Source organism: Canis aureus, chromosome 11 (assembly GCF_053574225.1).
Source record: "Canis aureus isolate CA01 chromosome 11, VMU_Caureus_v.1.0, whole genome shotgun sequence".
NCBI classification, from domain to species: Eukaryota; Metazoa; Chordata; class Mammalia; order Carnivora; family Canidae; genus Canis; species Canis aureus.
The window spans coordinates 9,700,187-9,722,358 of record NC_135621.1 but is presented as its reverse complement, the minus strand read 5'-3'; the positions used below and the strand labels follow the sequence as shown (position 1 = coordinate 9,722,358).

Genomic DNA, 22,172 nt, shown 5'->3' with positions numbered 1-22,172 from the left:
CCCAAAAGAGATCATTTCCCTTCTGGGGCAGTAGCACCTAGTAGTCAAACTTCCTCACTCCAAGCTGCTTATATTCGGGGGGGGGGTGGTGGTGAGGGAAGTGGGGTTAGGCTCGTGGTCCACTGTTGTAAACTGCAGCTGATCTGAAATGCCAACAACAGCAATGAGACCCTCCTGAGACAGAAGGGGCTTTGGAAGGGAAGGGCAAGCAGCTTTCAAGGAACTTCAAGTCGTTTGCAAAATTGTCAGATGGTGCAGCAAAGAGCTCAGTCTGGTGTCAGAGGGATCGGGACTCTTATTTACCAGCTAGGTGACGGTGGCCAAGGACATAATTGCTTACACCTCACATTCATCATCTGTAATACATGCTTCATGGGGTTCTTGGGAGGAATAAGCCAGAGAACATAATAAAGGGGTGGGGACAGCACCTAGCACACAGTATTGTGCTGATGATAGGTTGGAGAAGGTGATGAATGGGAAAGATGGTAGGAAAATAAGCTCAAAAAATAACCATGGGCCAATCATGCCAAGATACGGATTTTAGAATTTATCCTCCAGAAAATGGGGAATGATGGAAGGATTTTGACCAGAGGGATGGCCTTCTTAGTTTTTCATTTTAGAAGGATCACTCTGGTAGCAATATGTAATTACAGCAGTGGGGGTCTAGGGAAGACTATTAAAATACTTAGATTGACCGGTGGTTGCCGAATCTAGCTCAGTGTTGAAATTACTAGGATTTTTGTTTTAATGCAGATTTCTGGACTCCTCAGGGATGGGGAGACATCTGGGCTGAGGGATCAGCAAGTTTCCACTCAGCCCTGTTGGTCTCTTAAGGAAACTGATCCACCTTCCCAAGAATCAGCATTGCCTAAAGGAGAACTAGGATTACAGCAGGAATGCAAATATTAAGAATAGTCAACTCTCTAGTTTTACCTCCAAGATTCTTGAGACCCCAGGGGGCAGAGTGGGGCCATGGATAAGGAGTGGGGGTGCCGGAAGAGGTGAAAAGGACGGGATGGAGCATGACTTTTTAGGTCATGAGTCTGACCAGAGCTGAGCACCAGGAAAGATGTACTCAGGTTTAGGAGATGCCCCACTGGGAACCTCCTGGAAGCTGATCCAACCCAACATTTGCCCAGTCCCCTATTTGTTTGGCCACAGGTCGCCTTTGTGAAAGAGCTACTGCCTGGCTCTGTCTGCCTACTTTTAGCCTCCATCCAGAAGGGCTTCCCATCCACAGCTGTATCCCAGCGGCTCTATGACTCTAGACTTTGCTGACTTCAAACTGCTTTGTGTGGGCAATAGATAATAGTCATGTCAACGGGCCAAACACTCATGGGCCACTGCATTTCCATCTTATGGATGAGCCATAATTCACCCATTTCCCTTATTCTCAGATGTTTACATTCTTTCCAAATTTCTATTAATAAATTTACTGCAGTGAAAATTTGCCCACAAAACTTTTACTGCTATTACTTCCAACTCTAAAGTATCTAATACTTTTCGAAGAAACCTGGTAATGGTTATTTTTCTCAAGTTTGAGTTCAAATCTCAAACACTACTTTCTTCTAAAAGGTTGCAATTCGAGATCATCTGATAACGTTTGATACAGTTCACCATTGAGCAACTCCAGGGTTAGGGGCACAGTCAAAAATCCACGTATAACTTCTGATTCCCCCAAAACTTAACTCTAATAGCCTGTTGACCAGAAGCTTTGCTAATAGCACAACTAACACATATTTTGTATGTTATATGCATCATATACTGTATTCTTATAATAGAGAAAAGAAAATGTTGGGGGAATCGTAAGAAAAATGTATTTACAGTACTACACTGTATTCATCAAGTGAGTCCACATAAAAGTGGACCTGCAGAGTTCAAATCTCTGTTGTTCAAGGGTCAACTATACCTGTTGATGATTTTTTTAAAAACTCTTAGCGAGCAAAGAATGAAAAGTAAGGGGGATCCCTGGGTGGCTCAGCGGTTGAGCATCTGCCTTTGGCTCAGGGCATGATCTTGGAGACCCAGGGTCGAGTCCCGCATCAGGCTCCCTGCCTGGAGCCTGCCTCTCTCTCTCTCTCTCTCTCTCTGTGTGTGTGTGTCTCATGAATAAATATTTTTTAAAAAAGAATGAAAAGTAATTTCTTTAACCTGATAAATGATACCTACCAGAAACCTCAGCAAACTTAATGGTTCCCTTAAAAGTCAGGAATGAGCTATAAATGCCATCACTGCTCTAAGGGTGGCAATTTGACAACATACAGGACCGAGAAGTGTTCATCCTTTCTGACCCCGTACCACCATCTGGATGAACATACCCCAAGGAAACACGTAAGGCTCTTGGTGAAGACAGAGGTATTAAGACGCGCCCCAAGAACTGCCTGCACACAGGAACCACCTGTTTGACAACAAGGCTCTGGTTCTGTGAATTCTGGCATGAACAGGTGATGGCACCCGAGGCACTGAAAGTGATGCTGTTGTGAGAGCACTGACTAGAAAGACAGCTTAGTCTACCTCCGTGTGTGTGTACACGCGTGCACAGACAAGAGCATACTGGAAAAGCCCATACCAGAATACTGATGATTCCTTATGCTCTCTTCTGCAAATTTTCTTAAAATACATGCTACTTGGGCAGCCCTGGTGGCTCAGCGGTTTAGCCCCACCTTCAGCCCAGGGCCTGATCCTGGAGTCCCAGGATCGAGTCCCACGTCGGGCTCCCTGCATGGAGCCTGCTTCTCCCTCTGCCTGTGTCTCTGCCTCTCTCTTTCTGTGTCTTTCATGAATAAATAAATAAAATCTTTTAAAAAATACATGCTACTTTTTCAATTAGAAAAAAACACATATTTTAAATGCTGCCTCAAAGGATGGCTGTAGGCAGCAAAGAAAGTGGCTCAAAAAGGGTAAAGGGAGACTTTATGAGGGGAGCAGACTGCAGCTGTGCACATGACCCCAACTCCCTGTTAATCCAAAATCCATAAGACCAGGGAGCTAGGCTACATTCTTACTGTTCCACTTTATTAAAACAAGGGTAAATGACTAATCTAAAAGGGGGATCCCTAGGTGCTCAGCGGCTTAGCACCTGCCTTTGGCCCTGGTCATGATCCTGGGGTCCGGGGATCGAGTCCCACGTTGGGCTCCCTGCATGGAGCCTGCTTCTCCCTCTGCCTGGGTCTCTGCCTCTCTGTGTCTCTCATGAATTAAATATTTTTAAAAATCAAAAGGTGAATTTTACACACACGTTCTTCAAGAAACTCTCCGTTTATTCATACTCACGAACCTGCTATTCTGCAAAGTTCCTCAAAGGTCATGAGCCATCCAGTCATCAGGTCGGAGGAGATGGAGCTTATTGGGCTGGTTCCCTGGGTCATGTGACCAAGGTGGGGGTGGGGGGAGTCGAAGGGGAAGGGGAAGGCCAATGTCACAACAGTATCCCCTGCACGCGCTCAGAGAGAAAACGGCACACCAGCTACAACAATGAGAATCTTTATGCACAGGTCTGTAATCAGTACAATTCCTCGGAACAACAATAGAGATCCGGAAAAAAAGGAATACACGGTTTCAAACAGTGACAGCCCAGAGGTCAGCATTACCAACTAGGTGTAAATCATTTGGAGGCTTTTGTAAGAGGATGGAGGTGCAGGAGGTGCAGGAGGTGCAGAAGCGTCGAAGGAGTCCACTCCGTGCACAAGGCCCGACCAGGGACAGGGCTAAAAATAAAGAAACGGCCACTGGCAAGTGCTTCTGGTGCTTGCACCCAGTGTCCAGGGCATGGCGAGGATGATGAGTCCAGGCTGGTCTTCACACATGCTGCGTGCTAGCGGCTACTGCACACGTCCCCGTTTTCTAAAGTAGGCAAGGTTCCAAAATTAACCGATTCACGCTGCGATTACATGGTAGGATGCATGCACGTTATTGGTACATAGAGTGCTTTGATGGAAATCCGTCGGTTTTTAAAATCCTGACAAGGCCATGGTGCCCCCTCAAAGGGCTAGCATCCTTTCATTTCCTCATTCTTTCATTTGGGATCCATACTTACTCCAAAGCATGTGCCATCTCCTTTATCCCTCCTCCAGAAAGACCAACCCCAGGGAATGGGGCAGAGGGGACACGTGCTGCTGAGGCTAAGACACCCTGCAGACAGCAACAGCACCATCCTAAGGACGGTGGCAAGGGGCCTCCACCTCCCTCCCCACCTCCCTGAACCCAGATCCTTGGGGGAGCAGAGAGCTGACTCAAGAGAAGAAGGAACAATAGTCTATTCGAGGCGGACAACCCCCAAAGGGATGAATCTATTCTGACTCACGTGGACGGGGGAGGAGGAAAGAATAGAAGGTGGCATCATTGTTATCTGTAAAGTTTCAGCAGATGGAAGAAAATCATGTCATGTGCTTAACTTTGGAAACTCAGCAGAGGGTCCCACTCCCTGGGGGTGGAATGCAAAGCAAGCCCAACATTCCACCTACGCCCTTCCCAAGACAGAGGTGGTGGGCACGGCTGCTTTTTAAGCAGCGGCATGCTAACTTCAGATGGCACAGAATTCCAGACCGAAACCGCAATGACTTTTTAGTCATATTTTCCATCTTCAGTTCCTTTGGGGGTATAAATACCACAGAAGGGATTAAATGGCTTTTCTCACTGTATGTCATTCTTGTGTTTTCTGTTCAAGAGAGCCCACACAACTGCATTCTCCATTATAAAAATTAATACCTCTCGTAGTAAAAGCCCTCTCTAAAATTATAGCTTTGGTTTCAGGATTGGCAATCCAATTAGCTCAAATTCGCATCGACTGCATCAACAATATGCCTGCAAGCGTGGCCACGGTCTTTCAGAGATGAGGATAAAGACGCTGAGTCTATGCTTCCAATGATAGTAAGAGAAGGGGACTGAGGAGTGAGACTTTGTTCGAACAAATGACAGCTGCACAAAGCATCTTTAAAATGAACTACCTTTTTGGGTCGAAAGGTTAGAGCTGGTTTTGTGAAATGCCATCTCAGGCCTCTATGACATCTGGAGAAAGGTCCTCTGAGTCTGGAGGGAGCGTAGTGAATGGCTTTCCGGGCTTGGTTTTTAGAACCTATGTAGCCAATGCATCTGTGCACAAAGAGCATTCAATCCGCCTATTGCGCCGGGGGACACGTGACTTAAGTCACGCTGAACAACCAGGAGTATTTACCTTGAGTGTCTGAAGTGCTGCTTCACCTCCGTTGTGACTCAGAGCTCCCATCTGCATAGTGGAAAGAACAGGTGCTGTCTCTGACCCGCTGGGACCGGGGGAGAGGTGGGTAAGAGAGAGCTAGAAAGCACTAACGCCTTCTCCAAAGAAAGGCAGTGTTCAAGTAACAAAGTACTCCACAAAGTACTCCAATCAAAGAAGCACAAAATTCAAGTAACAGAGTGGCAGGTGCTGTGTTCTGGCTTTTGAGCAGCAGAGGCCTCACCGCATCTGCCGTGAAGAGCTGGTGGGTAAATGAGCCGCGTGGACCAGCTCCGTGGAGAGGCCACCAAGTCATCCTACCACGGAGGACCATGACTCTTCTGAAGAGGAGAGAATGAACCTTGGGAAAAGCTTAGTGGAATCAGCAAGCTGCTCAGGGCGATTGTTTAATGCATATCCAGTGTGTGTTCTCTGCATAAGATCTTCAAGTTGGTGGGCCAACCTAAATTTCAACAGATAGAGGTTTTCTTCATTTTGCAGGTAGAAATACAAAGAAAGGCTATCTACATTTTTCTCTTGCACTTCAGCATAAGAATTAAAAAAAAAAAAAAATCTTGAAACTGGCTGAAGGGAACTATTAAAAGACAAACTCACACACACAAACATTCCCCCAGTGGGGCAGGAAGAGGAAAACTGGGAAGTTTTTTGTTTTTGCAACTAAGACACTTACTTCCTTTTCACAGTTTCTGTTCTAGCAAGCTAGTGTGTGCATGCTTGAGGATCGGTTAACACCCAGAGAACCAGAAGGTTTGGGGGAGCGGTGTCCCAGGGACCGCGAAGGTTCTCAGAATGGGAAGGAGGAAGAGGAGGGGTCGATAGCCTAGAGACACGATTGTCTAAACAACTCACAATGAAAAATTGGGAAAACTTCACACTTTAAAACTACGGTATTTATTCTGGCCACAAGAATTTGCTGGATCAGTTATGGGTGGGTGGGGAAAACACACCCCGTTCTGGCTCCCCTTAGGAAAGGCCCATTTCCCATGTTTACAGATTGGTGTTCATCTCTGAACCGATCTACTCGTTTCCATTGGACAGCTACGACTGTCTCGGAGCCATTCAGCCGGAACCCCTCCACCACCAGGAGAAGGTGCATCTACGTGGAGCTTGAGGCCCGTCACCGTTTCTTAGTGCTGCTGTTGCCGCCACCAGACTTGCTGAAGCTCCTGCTCATGTGGGGAAAGTGCACGGTTGGGGTTCTTTCCGTAGGACCATATAACCCCAAATTCCTGGCAGTGGCTGACTTGCGCAGTGGTTTGACGCTGGGGAAAGGGCTAAAGAGGGGCGCTTTCGGGTGGCCGCCCTGGGGGGGTCTGCTTGCGGCTTTGTGCTCACCAGGGGCATCGGGCTCTGGGAAGTGCTGCGGGCAGGGCGAGCGTGCCTTGGGCTCGGGGTCTGCAGCAGCATCCCTCTGCTTCAGCTCCAAGGCCTCTAACTTCACCTGGACCGCAGACACATCGGCGTCGGCCTCCCCAAAGGCTGGCTCCGGAGACTGTCCTTCGATCGTCCTCCCGGCGCTGCCTTCAGAGCAGCCGCCGTCTCCTCCTCCAGCTGTGGCTGCACAACTGGACGGACCCTCTGCTGCCCCCGGGCCGCTCGTCTTGCCACCCTCGCTCTGCTCCTCTATCAGCCCGACGGTGTCCCCGCAGCCCAGCTGACTCTTGGTCCTCGTCATGTTCTTTTTGTGGACTCGGATGTGGGTCCTCCAGGGCGAATTGAGCTTTGTCTTGAGGTCTTCATAGGGGACAGGAGACGTCTTGCCTCCCGTGTGACCGGGGATGTGGATGACCGCGTTCTTGGCCGGCCTGTTGGACATTTTCATCTTCTTTCCTAGAAGAAGGTGGTTGATAACTGGAGAGTTGTTTACCTGAGATGGGAGAATGCTGGTCACTGGCCCTTTGTCTGGAAGAAATGGTGAAAGGTTGTGTGAAACGCACTGCAGAGGACCCGGCCGTCGGGGCGCAGGAGTCACGCGGGGCTTGGCCCCCCCAAGCCCACCCAGGTCTTGCCCCAGTTTGGACAGAGTCACGTGACTGAAGGCAACAAACACTGAATTCAATTGTGGAGCCTGGACTACCTAAATCCCTCCTCTTCAAAGAGGAGGACAAAGAGGCCAAGGATACGGAAGGGGCAGGCTCACTGAAGTGCGGACACCCTACTGTTCCTTAGCACGAGTTTTGGTCTCCGAGAAACCACCTCAGAGGTCTTGTTTCTAGAAATGCTTAGAAGGCTTTTTTAAAAATAAGTCAAACTCCATGACCATATGGATTATCAGCTGTTAGCTTCGGAGAGGTAGGAAAAGAACACCCGGTGCATTATGGAGTGAGAGACAGCAGGATGGGAGAAGTGAGAAGAAGGTGGTAAAAACGCAGTGAAATCACTGCTCCCTGGCACCTGGTCCTAAGAGGGGAAAAGCGCTCCGCGTCCTCAATGGACTTTGAAGGCTCAAGCACACATGGCCCCAGAGATGACAGCGGCGGGCAGACGGCCCCACCAGCTCTGTGTGAACGAGCTTCCTCCAGACGTCCGCGTCACCCGGATGAACTCCCTTCTACAGCTTCTCGACTGCTGTCACCTACCTCTGGTCACACTCCAATCCTTGTTGAAAATATTGGCAAGTGTCCCCTCTTCACCCCGTATCTTACTAGTCCCCCCCAGTTACTTTACTGTTTCTCTGACTGACCCAACTCCATCCTAAACCTCGGCACTCGGACCTACTTTTCCTGAATAATCTTTAACTCTCCTATCCTTCTCTTTGACTCTTCTAGCTCTCAGGCTCTCAATATCGCTACCTGTGGTACTAAATCAAAGAGACTTTGGTTCTTCGATCTTTCAAACTTCCCACACATAAGCCCTCGTCTATCTCTGGGTCACCGACGCTCCTACCAGGCTACATGCGTGGCTGGCCACGGGGACTCCTGTCTCAGCAATAACCACACATTCTCAACATCCCTACGCCTTTAGACATAGCAAAATCCCACAACAAATCGTGTTATCTTTCCCCAAAGGGGGGGGTGGTGGAAATCACACAGACATGTGAACAGAAAACTCTCCAGATTCATTAACTCCTATTTCGTTGGGTCCTCAAAGCCACTGAACAATCGTCTCCTTTCCTTCTTCCATCCAATAACTTGCTCAAATCTGTATTATTGTTTCCCCTCTCCCACCTTAGTCCCTTAACTTACTCCCAAGCAAACCACTTTTCCTCCAATAGCTCCATAAAAACAGAAGCTATCAGGTTCAAAGGGCCCGGACTGGGACACTTGGGTGGCTCAGCGGTTGAGCGTCTGCCTTCGGCCCAGGGCATGATCCTGCAGTCCTGGGATCAAGTCCCACATCGGGCTCCTTGCATGGAGCCTGTTTCTCTGTCTGCCTGTGTGTGTGTGTGTGTGTCTCTCATGAATAAATAAATAAAATCTTTAAAAAAAAAAAAAAAAGAAAAAAGGCCAGGACTTCCTGTCCTCCCTACCCTGGGAAGCTGGTCCCTCAACCGCCATCCTCACCACCTTCCTTTACTTCTCAGAAGCTGAGGTCAAGTGCAACCTCTCCCACCAGCACTGCTAATCCTATCATCTACCATCACCTCTAAAAGCTTGCTGCTCAAAGTGTGATCCCCACCCAGCAGCACTGGCATCACCTGGGAGCTTGCTGGAAATGCATAATCTCAGCCCCACCCCAAACCTGCTGACACAGATTCTTCATTTTAACAGATCCCCCAAGTGATTTACATGTGCACTGAAGTTCAGAAGCAATGCTTTAGAACTTTGCCATTGAGCAAGCAATCTCTCCCTAAAAAGAACCAAATAAACTGTGATCTAGACAAGAGTCAGGAAACTTTTCCTATAAAGGACCTGACTGGGGGACGCCTGGGTGGCTCAGAGGTTGAACATCTGCCTTCAGCTCACAGCGTGGACCCCGGGGTCCCGAGTTCCACATCGGGGTCCCTGCATGGAGCCTGCTTCTCCCTCTCCCTATGTCTCTGCCTCTCTCTGTGTGTCTCTCATGAATAAATAAATTTTAAAAATCTTTAAAGTAAAAATAAGTAAATAAAAAAATAAAATACCTGACTATAAATATTTTAGATATTGTAGTGCAAAAGCAGTCAGACAATATGTAAATAAATGGGCATGCCTGGATTCCAATAAAACTTTCTTTACGAAAACAGGCAGCTAGAAGGATTTGGCCTGTGGCACACAGTTTGCTGACCCCTGACTAGAGCACAAGGTATTGAGCTCATTTAATACCCACTGGCAATACCCCTGTTCACCATCCCACCCACAGATGTGTATGATGCAGCTAAAAAAAGGGACTATGCAAAGAATCAGAACACAGGGGTCTAGCCCTGGCCTAGCCACCCACCACAGCCACATGACCCTGCTAATAAGCCTTCCTGAGTCACCATTTCCTCATCTTGTAAAAGGATATAAAAAAAAAATCCATCCTTACCCTCCTTACAGATTTGCTTTAAGGACAAAATGAGGATACATAGGAGCCAACACTTTGAGTGCTATAGTTGTTTCTTTTGTGTTTTCCTTTTTAGTGATTCAGGTTGAAGTACGAATCTTTGGAAGTTGCCAACTCCTCCCTTCTAAGTGGAAGGTAAGTTCAGTTTTTGTGCAAGATCAGTCACATGCTCACAAGCCTCTTAAAAACAGGTCAACTTTCATATTTTGATTAATACCGGGCAGGCATCATTTGCATTAGGATTTCACTTAGCACAAGCCAAACCACTCCCCAAATCAGCATGTATTAAATAATAAAAGCAGACTGTTCACTGGGATTTTCGGAATTTAAAGAGAAAAAGAAAAAGGTGGTTTGACAGTCCTTGGAAAAGAGCATTTCCAACTGTGTTGCAATTACGCTCTTCTCAGCAGACCCCCAAGACGCTTCTAAACCATCAGCGAGGCAGGAATGGGTTTTTCCTTCTTCTCTGACCACAACTATCAGTTGTATTACTACCTACATGACTGGTGGACAGCTTACTTGACTGGCACACAGATGAATATGTGCAGGAGGTAATAGCTCCAAAAATGTCTCAAGTCCAAGGACTGCATGGCTTTTGCAACATTTTAATCATCTGCCAACCCCTCTCCACAAGCACACATAATGAAAATGTGTTTAATACCATCGATTGCCTGGTTCTTGGTACCTGAAAGGAACCCATGGTCTTTTTCTTCTGTAGAGCCTGATAAAATAGAAAATGAGATGCTAAAGACGCTATGAGCTCATGCCAGCTGTGTCTGTGGATGCTGAGCTACAGAGAGCTGCGATTCTGAGGCTATCCTAGGAATACGCATTCTTTTTTTCACAAGGTGACAGAGTTAAAACTGTTTCAAAAAATCACATTACCTAGAAAAAAAAAAAAATCACATTACCTGCCCTGATATACACCTGATGCACCTGCTGCTGCTGCTTCTTCTTAATCCGAGAATACTGCCGCTTTAGTGCGTTGATATCCGTGGTCATGCGTTCCATCATCATGCTGTTAAAAGCTGCATGGTATTCACTTCGGCAGGAATTGATTGCTCCTGGACTCAGCTCCGCGATGTTATTAGCCCGTAGGCTCTGCTCTTCATTCGGTTCTGCACTCAAGGGGACAGACATAAGGACACAGTGTCATGGAGGAGAAAGGCACTAAATGAGAACTGATGACACCAGGCCCTGTGGTAGTATCTTAATTTCCTTGGAATTCTAACCACAAAAAAAAAAAAAAAAAAAAAAAAAAGCTACAATTTGTCTTGTACATGTTTTTTTTCGGCCCTGAAAAAAATTTCTGCATTTTCTTACTAGCCTAACTGTGGGTCTGAAATGAGCTAGGTGGGTTCCCCGTTTGATTTTGTTACCACTTTGTTCATTATAGACACCGAAGATCAACTCTTTCCACATAAAAGTCCCTGCCACTTTCTAAAATTCCCTTAGGAAAACAGAACTCCAAAAGTCTAAAGTCAGTTTAGAGGTTTGCATATAACGGCATGAGGATTTTAGTCTGTGATTAAAAGTGAGTTTTTCTTAAGTTAAAAATAGCAACACATTCTATAAAATTATCAGAACTTGGGATCCCTGCATCTCTAACAATGAATTTTTTTTTCATTCAACAAACATTTCCCACGTCTACTACATGTGTTTTTGTCTGCTGTAGTTTCTGCTTCTGACACCTACAGCTAGGAGATTCGTCCCTTAAATAAAATCGAGCTTACATCTAAGAACCAGAAATAAGCCACTGTGTGAGAGCATACACACATACTGCACAGGCTTTTCTAGCACAGTGTATAATAGTGGCCTGGGAACAAGCTTTTTAAAAATGTTTAATGGGGGATTTTAACTATCCTAACATCTACTAAAAGTGTTATTCAGATAAAGCCTAAACATCAGATAAATTTACTTCCTTTTCTACTGAACACCTTTTTCAAGGAGAAAAAAATTTCAAACATGACCTGCTAATCTTTATTTACTCTAAACTGACAAAAAAGACTAGCTCTAAAACTTAGGAAAAAGTGATCCTATCATCCTGAAGCACGTTACTACACAGACAGAAAACAGAAGGAAAAAAAGGAGGGGGCATATACCTAGACTCCAGAAATGCAGGCGGAAAAATTTTAGAGTTAAAATATGTATTGATTTCATGGCTGCACACCAAAAGCTGAAATTCTGGCAACAAAGAGAAGGGGTGGAGGGCATTACAAAATCAACAGGACTCTTGCTGAGTTTAGATCTTTTAAAAGTCATTTAAAAAGATGAGAGGAGAGTACATAGCAAGGACATACACACAAAACCACGTTTGAACCAAAACCATTTAATACTCAAAACAAGCTGAGGTTTGAGGAAAAGACTACCAAAAACTACTCACAACTGAGCGGGGGTGGGGGGGAGGGGTGGGGGAGGGAAACAGCCAAACAAGCAAAAATAAACCTTCTAAACATAACAAAACTGAGAAGATAGCCCCACGACTCTGAGAAGGTGGTATGAACTTAGTGGAGGGCAGAGAGAACAAAGAAGGACCTGATATCTTCTGTCCTTGTCCTCTTTCACCAAGGAGAATGGTCTTCAAACTAGAAGAAGCAAAGCAGATGTCCTAGAGGAGGAACCGCCACCCCAGATAGGAAAGAACATAGTGGGAGAACCATGAACTGCTTCAAAAGAGTTCATTACATCGATGGTGCCCAGACCACAGGAAGTCCATTCTCCACAAGAAAAGAACAAATGTAGCATAGCATCCAGTTCAAAGCACACATCTTAAGAAGGACACTACCAAACGACAAGGCATTAAAAGGTGAATATACAGGATATTCAAAGTTCTGGAAGTCACATCTTTTGAAAAATCCTCAACTTGGACCACAGAGAAGGATTTGGGGGGACATGATGGCTGTTCTCAAAGATGGGAAGAGACTTCCAATAGAAGAGGGAGTAGATTTGTTCTACTTTGTTCAAATGGACCACTAAAAGAACTGGTAGGTGGAGATTATCTCTTCACAACTAGAAACCATGGGCTACGCAGAAGGACCCAGCCGAATGTCTTATGAGATAATGAGTTTTTAATCACTCAAATACAAGTCAAGGCTATCATAATATTTCAGAGGACATTTCCATAGTGGAAAAGAAGCAAGTCCATATCAATTCAACTCCAACAGAATGTAGGAAGCATCCACTGCATGCCAGGTTCTGAGCTAAAGAACTGAACATACAAAATGGAATCAGATAAACTGGGGCAAAAGATAGCAGAATGAAAAAGAAATACGTATGATGTATGCAGCACCTAACAGAGAGATCCTACTAAATGATAAAGGAGGGGCACCTGGGTGGCTCAGTTGGTTAAGTGACTGACTTTTGATTTCGGCTCAGGTCATGATCTCAGGGTCATGAGATCAAGCCCCGCCTTGGGCTCCACATTCAGCAAGGAGTCTGCTTGGTTTTCTCTCTCCTTCTGCCCCCATATGCGTGCACTTTCTATCTCTCTCTCAATAATAAATTAAATAAATTGTTTTTTAAAAAAGGGTGCCTGGGTGACTCAGTCAGTTAGGCATCTGCCTTCAGCTCAGGTCATGATCCCAATGTCCGGGATCAAGGCCCACATCAGGCTCCCTGCTCAGTGAGGAACCTACTTCTCCCTCTCCTCCTTGCTTGTGCTCTCTCGGTCGCTATCTCCATATCTCTCTCTCTCTCTCTCTCTCTCTCTCTCTCTCAAATAAATAAAATCTTTTCTAAAAATAATGAATTTAATTAAGTTTTTTAAAAAGCTAAAGTAACAGAGAAGACACTTTTAATAAAGACGTTTAATACCGGTAATCAGGTCGGGAAATAATAGGCATTTATGGGACAAAATAATAACACCTTTGCCAGAGTGAATCAATGCACAGAGATCACCTAAATAGAAAGCCACCTCTTTACCTTTAACTTGCTTTTGGTACTTCTGCAGTTCAGGTGCCAGGAGCCCACTGAAAGGTCCAAGACACCCCACTGCATTAGCGATAGTGTCTTCATCGTCTGGGTCATTCTCCTCATCACTGTCTCTGACCCTACCATGTCGTCTTGGAAAACATAAAAGAAGAAAAGGAAATATTCAAAGAAAATAGTAGTGGTTTTTAAACACATAAATGATAGTCACATGGTTTAAATGACATAAACTTACTTTTTACATATAACTGTAAACATAACATATATAGAAAGCCTCTCTCCTATCCCTGTCCAACTTCTGCCCTTGACCCATCTAATTCCCAAAGCTGACCACTGTTACTAATTTCTGATGTGTTCTTCAATTTCTTTATGCACAGGTAAGCAAATATAACTATACAGTCTTATTTTTCTTTTATTGGATAAATAGTAGCATACTGTATACACTCTTCTGCACTCCGCATCTATTTACCTAAAAATCTCCACATTCACACAGAGAGCTGCTTCATCCTGTTTTTATCGCTGCGCTACACTGTATGCATATAACCCATGTTGGAAACCAGGCTGCTAATGATGTACACCTGAGTGGTTTCCACTCATCTGCTATTATAAGCAATGCTGCAATAAATAACCTTATAGATACTGTGTTTTGCAAGTGTACAAATATATTTGTGGGATAAGCCATAAAGGTAAAATGCTGGGTCAAAGGATATATGGACTAGTAATCTGAGGAAATACTGCCAAATTGCCTGCCACAAATATTGTAATAATTAACCTCCAACCAGCAACGTGCAAGAGTGTTTCCCTCTAACTTCATCAACAGAGTGCATATCAACCTTTTGAACTTTTATCAATCTGACAGATAAAAAAAAAGTCTCATATAGTTTTAAGCTACATTTCTCTTGAAATAAGTGATGCTGCCTCTTATGTAAACTATCCATTGCCATTCTTTCATCATTTTTTCAGTTGGGTGGCCATTTTCTTACTGATTTCTAGGAACTTTATGTATGAGAGATTATCAATTACAAATATTTTTTCACGAATATTTTTGTGCCTGCTTGTGGAGGTTTTGTTTTGTTCTGTTCTTAGTCACGCAGAAAATTATTTTTTAAAGTACTTAACTTTTTCCGTAGTGTTTTTGAGTCAGTTATTAAGGCCTTCCCGGTTCCAAAGAACTAAAAATATTCTTCTACATTTTCTTCTGCTAATTTTATTATTTCTTTTTTTTCCACTTAAATACATTTTTCACTATTGATTTGATATTTTGGTACTTCTGCAGTTCAGGTCCCCGGAGCCCAGAACTTGATAAGTTTTCAAACACTAAATTCCTATATATACATATAGGTATATGTGTGTGTGTGTGTGTGTGTATATACACAAATATATATATATATTATATATACTAATAGATATAAAATTTTTATATATTTACATATATTAAATATATATGTATTTGTCAACTTCCATCTTTACATTTTAAAGTAGCTCGTCTGTCTCTTCATGCACCTGTCCTACACTATTTTAATTATTAAAATGTTTAGTATTTGATATTTTTAAATAAGTTGTAGGGTTCCTAAATATTCCTTCAGTTTATGTCCCAATCTGCTTTGGAAAGAACAGTTTTAAAAATCTCTATCTTGAATCTTAATCAAAATTTTGGGGAAAAGAGACATTCAGATTTTAAGTGCCAAAATACTTCGACTATATAGATCTGGGGCTTAACAAATATGAAGTTACAATAACACATTAAAATACTAAGTCTTCTATCATGAAAACAAGAAAGGGGGCGAGGAGGAAAGACCTTACCCAGAAACTGAGGTGGGTTTAACTGTGGCTGGGAATGGTGTAATGTTGTAGGTGTATTTTTCCCTCAACTCTGCCAATTGTGGGAAAGGGAATGGAGCCATAGAATAAACAGTCTGAAAAACAAAAGCAAAAATTCCAAGTCTGAAATGGTGGCTTTAAGCAGCTTTTATCAATCCTGAAAAAACATTAAAGTTTTATGATTTGGATTTGAAGAGGTAGATTCTGCTCCTCACACAGCAGGTGGAGATTCTACTTCAATACCTGCTTTAGACAAAGACAAAAGAATATTGATAAACACAATGCTGAGTCCTCAAATCAATCCAGCTGTGCTGGGCATTCCAGGTGGTGAACATGGGTGGCAGGTGGGGGCAGTCTGACTTCCACCCAGCCCAAGTGACAGGTGGGTTAATTCAGAAATTCACAGTTCCTATTACTTGTTTTGTTTTTGTTTTTGTTTTTGTTTTTGTTTTGTAAGCTGGGCATGGAGCCCAATACAGGGCCCCAAGATCAAGACCTGAGCTGGGATCAAGAGTCAGATGCCTTGATCTGAGATCTAACCATCTGAGCCACTCAGGCGCCCCCTCCCTATTACTTCTTTAACAAAGTACGCATCCATGATCTTCATATGTAGGGCTTATTTGTTTCAAAGCTTTGATGATTTTTATAGACATTTAATGTCAGCCTCTGGACAAAATTAAGTTTAGTGGATGATCTTATGATCACCTGCATGCTTTCTCCAAAGATACCACCTTTTCAAATGTCTGTGAATGAGTTCTAGGTGAAAATTGTTAGCTGTTATTTTTAAAGAAAAAAAAAGTGACAGGGTGTAAAGCATAGGCTGTTAAAAATCTATAAATAAAAATGGGAAAAGCACCTGTGCTTCCTCCAGAATTTCAAAATTATATATCACTTATCAGCAGGAGGAAAGTAATTCAGTGCGTTCTCTTAATTTTACTAACATGTAACTGCTCCGAACATACATCTTCAATGCTTCAACTACTCATTCACCAGAAAATGTATATTAATCAGACTTTATTTCATGTCTCCCAGGAAGCCATTAACCTAAAACTAACAATGTTATAGGTCAACTATACCGTGATAATTTTAAAAAAGAAACCCCTACCATTTGGATCAAGCTTAAAAGAGGAAATTAGTAATGCTAGGAATTGCAAAATTCCTTATAAATGAAGTAAGACGTCTCACTGAAGACAATTAGTAGGATAGCCAGCTAAAGAGTCATTTGTGTTTTATTTTTGCCAGTTTTTATAAAAAGTTACCAAAATATTTCCTTGTCCAGCCTCATGAAGGGTGTGAAGGAATGGGAAGAACATCCTGCGCCTACTTCATCCCATCCTGCCCCAGAGTAATTGGTCCCAGCTCTGCAAGCTCCTTCAAGCTTCCACTCAGCTTCAGACACCTGACCGAAAAGAAAACTGGCCCCATTGGTGCTTTTTTGGTCTTTCTTCCTTTATCCTTTACTTTCAGTTAGTCCTTCAAAGAAGAAATCAGTGCTCCTGAAACCAATGTGTTTATACTACTTTTTCACATATATTCACTCACTTATTCGAAGGTCTTACATCTGAAGGCAAGTTAATGCCAAAGATGTGCATCACACATCACCGCGGTCCTCAGAGCACCTGAGAAGCTCTACTCTAGGTTTCCAACTTCATAAATCAGAGATTTACAACAGATTCCCAGAAAGGTACATTATGAATCACCTGACAGCACTAATTCATCAAACACTATCCTTCTTTTGGACAAGCATCCACATCCTTGTCATTTCCACGCCATCACTGGTGGAAAAAAGTAAAAACGGTCCAAGGGTGCCTGAGTGGCTCAGTCAGTGGAGTGTCCAACTCTTGGTTTCAGCTAGGTCAGGACCTCAGGGGTCCTGGGATCGAGCCCCGTGCCAGGCTCTGTGCTCAGCAAGCAGTTTGCTTGGGATTCTCTCTTTCCCTCTCCCTCTGCCCCTCCCCACCACCACATACCCTCTCTCTCTCAAATAAATAAATAAATACATCTTTAAATTTAAAAAAAAAAAAAAAGGTGAGTAGTCCAAGGGCAGATCCTACATCATGGCACAGGAGCGCTCTCCCCCCACCCCCACCCAGGTAACAATCATTACTGACGAGCACTTCAGGGTAGGTTTCCCCAGCACCTACAAACCCTTCTAACAGCAGCACCCCAGTTTTCTATTGCCCTCAAGGAAGTCATGAGAGACTGTCAAACGTCTTACTGAAATCTCTATACATGATTTCACCCGCAACCTCCCAAACTCTTCCAGACCATTTCAATTTTTTTAAAGCAGCCACTGCTAATTTTAAAAAAAAGAGGGGGGGGATGTGATTTACAGAAGGAAAAAACCCAGATTATTTTGTGTGTGGCACAGAACTGAAAGAACTGGGGAAGACCACCAGGAAGACAGACTCCTTCCACGTCTTCAGGCTCAAAGATGAAGACCTTACGTGCAGCCCACATTTTTCATCTGGAGCCATTTCACGTTTGCTGACAGATTTATGGCCCACCATAATTGGATCCCAGCCACTGAATTAATTTTTTTTTTAAAGTGAATACAGGAAAGAGAGTGCCTTGAAATGACATTCACCATTTCTCTCCATAACATTCTATGATGCCAAGGAAAACCGGCAAGTCAATTTACGATCCAAACTACCAACGTACGCTTAGACAGACATTTATATTTAGGTACTGCTGGGAAAAAAAAAATTCCATTTCTCTTTTCATTAGTGACACGCTTTACAAAAAAAAACATAAGCTGAACAAAATTAGGCTTAGTTCATCTCCACCCAGATGTTTCCCTCAGCAGAAGAAAAGCCACTGAAATGGCATCTAATCAATCAAACCGCAGCCTGCGTTTTCCCCTCTAGGATTCTCTTACAGCAGGGAAACAAGGTGGTTCTCTTTTCTCCTAATATCCAAGACTGGAAATGTCTATAGGACAAAGATGGTGTGTGTCAACATCTCTCATTTGTTCTGGCAACGTTTAAGTGAAATAAAATGTTGCTTTATTTTTCTGAAGGGGATTTCAGCTTTGAGAGAGGCATGTTTTGAGTAAGGTGGACGCTGTGTATGGGGCGGTAGGGGGAAAGCACCAGGCCGGGAGTAGCGGACTGGCTCCCAGTCCTGGGTCTGCTCCTAGACAATCGAAGAAACGCCACACACTCACCCTCTGTCAAGTGATAGAATTGGGTTGATCTTTAAGCTTCTTTTATTTTTTTAAAAAGATCTTATTTATTTATTTGAGAGAGAGAGAGAGAACGAGCAGGGGAGGGGCAGAGGGAGAGGGAGAAGCAGACTCCCCACTGAGCAGGGAGCCCGAGGCAGGGCTCAACCTAGGACCCTGACATCATGACCTGAGCCTCAGGCAGACACCTTACCTGAGCCCCCCAGGTGCCCCTTTAAGCTTCTTTTAAGCCAGTGTTTCCCTAAGTGTTGTTTAAAAAACCACCTGCATCTGAACCACCCCTGGGCTAAATGTCTGCATTCTACCACACTCCTGGGAGGTTTCCTCAGGTTTGAAAACCACTGCCTTGAGTTCTCCTATTCTATGAGTCCGTGTATTCACTGAGCAAAGGTGTGTTCTTCATAGCACTCTAGGTGTTATGAGGATGCTGAGTAGAATGAGGCCCCTGTCATTAGGGAACTTACCACTTCATTAGACAATTAAGATTAACATACTTGAAAAAATACCAAATAATGTAAAACTGTCTACAATTAGCATTGTGTCAGTTGTTGAAATTCTGGATCGCAGAAGGAACACAGAGGAGGCCTCGCTGAGGGCTGAGACGAAGGAGGTTGCGGGGGGGATGGGGGAGGGAAGGGACAGCCCATGGGTGACCCATGCTGGAGGTTCCAGCTGTGTGGTGGTGGGGAACATCTTGGAGAGGTGACACACAGGGCGGCCAGAATGTATCTCCAATGCAACCTGTCTCCATACGAACCCATCTCCCTCCCCCCCGTGAACTCAGCTCTCCTTCCTAAGCCAGAGACTTGTCGGTTGCCTTTGTCTCCCCATTTCTTTCTCCTTTCTTCTTCCCCCGTATCTATTCCCATGCCCACATCCTATTGATTTCACCTTCTAAATATCGTCTCTGTTCCAACCTTTCTACCCTTCACGGCCTCTCCCGGGCTCCTGCTGTCAGACTTGCCCCCTTCACAGAGCTGCCCCTGCCTGTATCTGACAGCAGCCACAACTCAGATCATCTTCCCTCTCTCCTTAGGACCATTCGGGTCTTCTTTTCCCCTTTCCACAGGCTCCACAGCCTCCACAGCCTCCCTAGAATTCCAGCAAGCACGATTTCCCAACCACTAACCTGAAAGGTCAAGTACGATCCTTACCATGGGTTGTGGTCTTCCCCACCCACCCCAGATACCAAGCTCCTTGTAGGTTCCTTCACACACCCCAAAGTTTTCCACTGCTGGGCCTTTGCTCATGGACTCCCTCAACCACGAACCCCTTCCTGCTCTGCACCACTGCCTCCAACATACACAATCTCACATGTGCATGTATCCACACACATCACACACACCCACACAGAGCCCGACCAATGCCACCCTTAAAGGTAAAACCAGATGTTATTTTCCTCAAGGAAGCCTTCTGACAGATAGAAATGCTCAAGAATATTTGGAGAAGTTAATATAAGGCCTAGAAAACTAGGATGAAGCATTTTAGTTAGTGCAGTTATTAACAAGGAAGCACTGAAGGCGTGCCGAGGAACAAGGAGATGACCCACCCAGTGTGGACCATCACTCTGACAGCAAAATGCCGATCACATTAGCCCAGAGGGAATCTAGAAGGAGGGCCACCATCTGTGAGTGTCATTTAATTCAGCAAACATTTATTGAAAAAGAGAAATAGGGAACTAATTGCAGACTCCCAACAAGTGTTTGCTTAATAAAGTAATAAATTTATTGAGCAGCTCTAGCAAAAGGCAAAGTGCTAAGTATGTATGAGCAAAGCACAGTCCCTGTCCTCAAGGAGCTTGTTATTCTGTATGTTAGTAAATTGAACACCAATAAAAAAAAATAAATAAAGTAAAAAAAAAAAAAATATATCACTATGGAAATAAGATGGTCTTCAGTCAAGTAGAATGTGATGAAGGCTCACGAGAGATGTACAAAGACAATGCCCCGGTGATTCAGAGAAATGGGAGATGACTTTAGTTGAGACTCTCAGATTATGTTCCACAAAGATGACATCTGAACTGGAACTTTCCAGGAGGTGGCAGGCTGTAAACATGTGAAGGAAGAAGGAAAAGACTGAGCAAAGGGGACACAGGTGTGGAGGGGGCACAGGTGTGAAGGGGGCACTGGTGTGGAGGGGGCACTGGTGTGGAGGAGGCACAGGGACAGAAGGGGCACAGGTGCAGCGGAGGCACAGGTGCAGAGGGGGGCACTGGTGTGGAGGAGGCACAGGGACAGAAGGGGCACAGGTGCAGCAGAGGCACAGGTGCGGAGGAGGCATAGGTGCAGAGAAGGCATATGCCTAGGGATTTCTGGGAGCCCTGAAGACAGCTTGAGTTGACTAGAATTAAGTCAAGGGTACAAAAGGAAGCAACCATGGCTGAAAAGATAGGTTAGCACCAGACAGTCAAGAGCACTGGATGCTAAACTGAGGAATCCATGCTTCGTTTTGTAGGCAGTGGGTAGCCATTGAAGTTTCGTGAGGGAGGGAGAAGGGACAATACCTAGACCCTGAGTCCTGCCTTGGGCATATGAATCTGCCAGTTCTGCGGGATGTAAAGGATCTCATACGTGGAATATGCCAAGCATGGACATCGCTCACAGAGCCATGTTCAATTAAAGATACTTCCCTCCGAACCCTTCCTCCTCTCAGACAGGAAAGAAGGAAGAAGAGATGAGAATGTAAAGAAAAGTTAAAAATTACAAATGTTCAGGGAAGTTCTATCAGGTGGTCAGCATTCTCAGTAAGTCAGGCAGCTGTCTGCTAAAAAATAAGGGATTCTGAGAAGGAGCTGGAGGCTCCAGGAAATGAGCAAAGGACTAGAGGGTCCCGGCTTCTCAAGCCCTATGTCAGGGTCTGAGTTCTCATTTTCCAATCTGTTGACTGGACCCAAGCATGACCTCATGCATGGAACCCAATATAAGGGTAAAAGCTGAAACTGGCAAAAGGGGAGAGAAATCACACAGAAAGACATATGGCCCAAAGCCGACCTTAGACAAGACCTACAGCTAGTTGGTGGGCAAGAGGAGCAACCAGGAAGGGAAGCAGTAGTGAGAAGCATCAGAGGGAAATAAGGGTAAAATCATATTACAGAACCTCATGGGAGAAAAAATGTTTACAAATTTGCTATCTTTCCTATACTCACTATCAATTTTAATGCCTCTGTGAATATGAAATTGAGATACAATAACCAGCCAGAAAATGACAAAACCCTTCAAGTCTTTCATATTGAAACTTATGATTAATACACAATAACATGAGTAGGAAATATGGGTAAAACAAATAAACCAAATGCTGATTGAAATAACTTCCTTTAATCCTCAATAATTTCTCCCTCAAAATAATGATGTTACCTCACAAATATCCCTTGACAAAGGTTAAAAATCAAATTCAGTGGTGCCTGAGTGGCTCAGTTGGTTGAAGGTCCAACTCTGGATTTCAGCTCAAGTTCTATCTCAGGGTCCTGGGATGAAGACCTGAGTCGGGCTCCCTGCTCAGCGGGGAGTCTACTTGAGGATTCTCACCCTCTGTCCCTCCTCTGCCTCCTCATTCATTCTCTCT

General features: G+C 44.3%; 1 protein-coding gene across 9 annotated transcripts in view; it reads right to left on the bottom strand.

Annotated features, from left to right (window-relative positions):
* Nucleotides 1–3,467: 3,467 nt before the first annotated feature.
* Nucleotides 3,468–22,172, bottom strand: part of TBC1D30 (TBC1 domain family member 30) — an 84,051-nt gene continuing 65,346 nt past the window's right edge. For 4 of the 9 annotated variants that reach the window (XM_077913710.1, XM_077913702.1, XM_077913705.1 and 1 more), the window contains 5 exons: nucleotides 15,410–15,522; nucleotides 13,601–13,740; nucleotides 10,591–10,797; nucleotides 10,341–10,400; nucleotides 3,468–7,117 (listed from right to left, as the gene is read on the bottom strand). In XM_077913710.1, the coding sequence (XP_077769836.1) occupies nucleotides 6,333–7,117; nucleotides 10,341–10,400; nucleotides 10,591–10,797; nucleotides 13,601–13,740; nucleotides 15,410–15,522 (1,305 nt within the window). In that variant the 3' untranslated portion in view covers nucleotides 3,468–6,332. The remainder of the gene's footprint in view (nucleotides 7,118–10,340; nucleotides 10,401–10,590; nucleotides 10,798–13,600; nucleotides 13,741–15,409; nucleotides 15,523–22,172) is intronic. The other 5 variants (XM_077913706.1, XM_077913708.1, XM_077913703.1 and 2 more) reach the window with 3 other exon arrangements.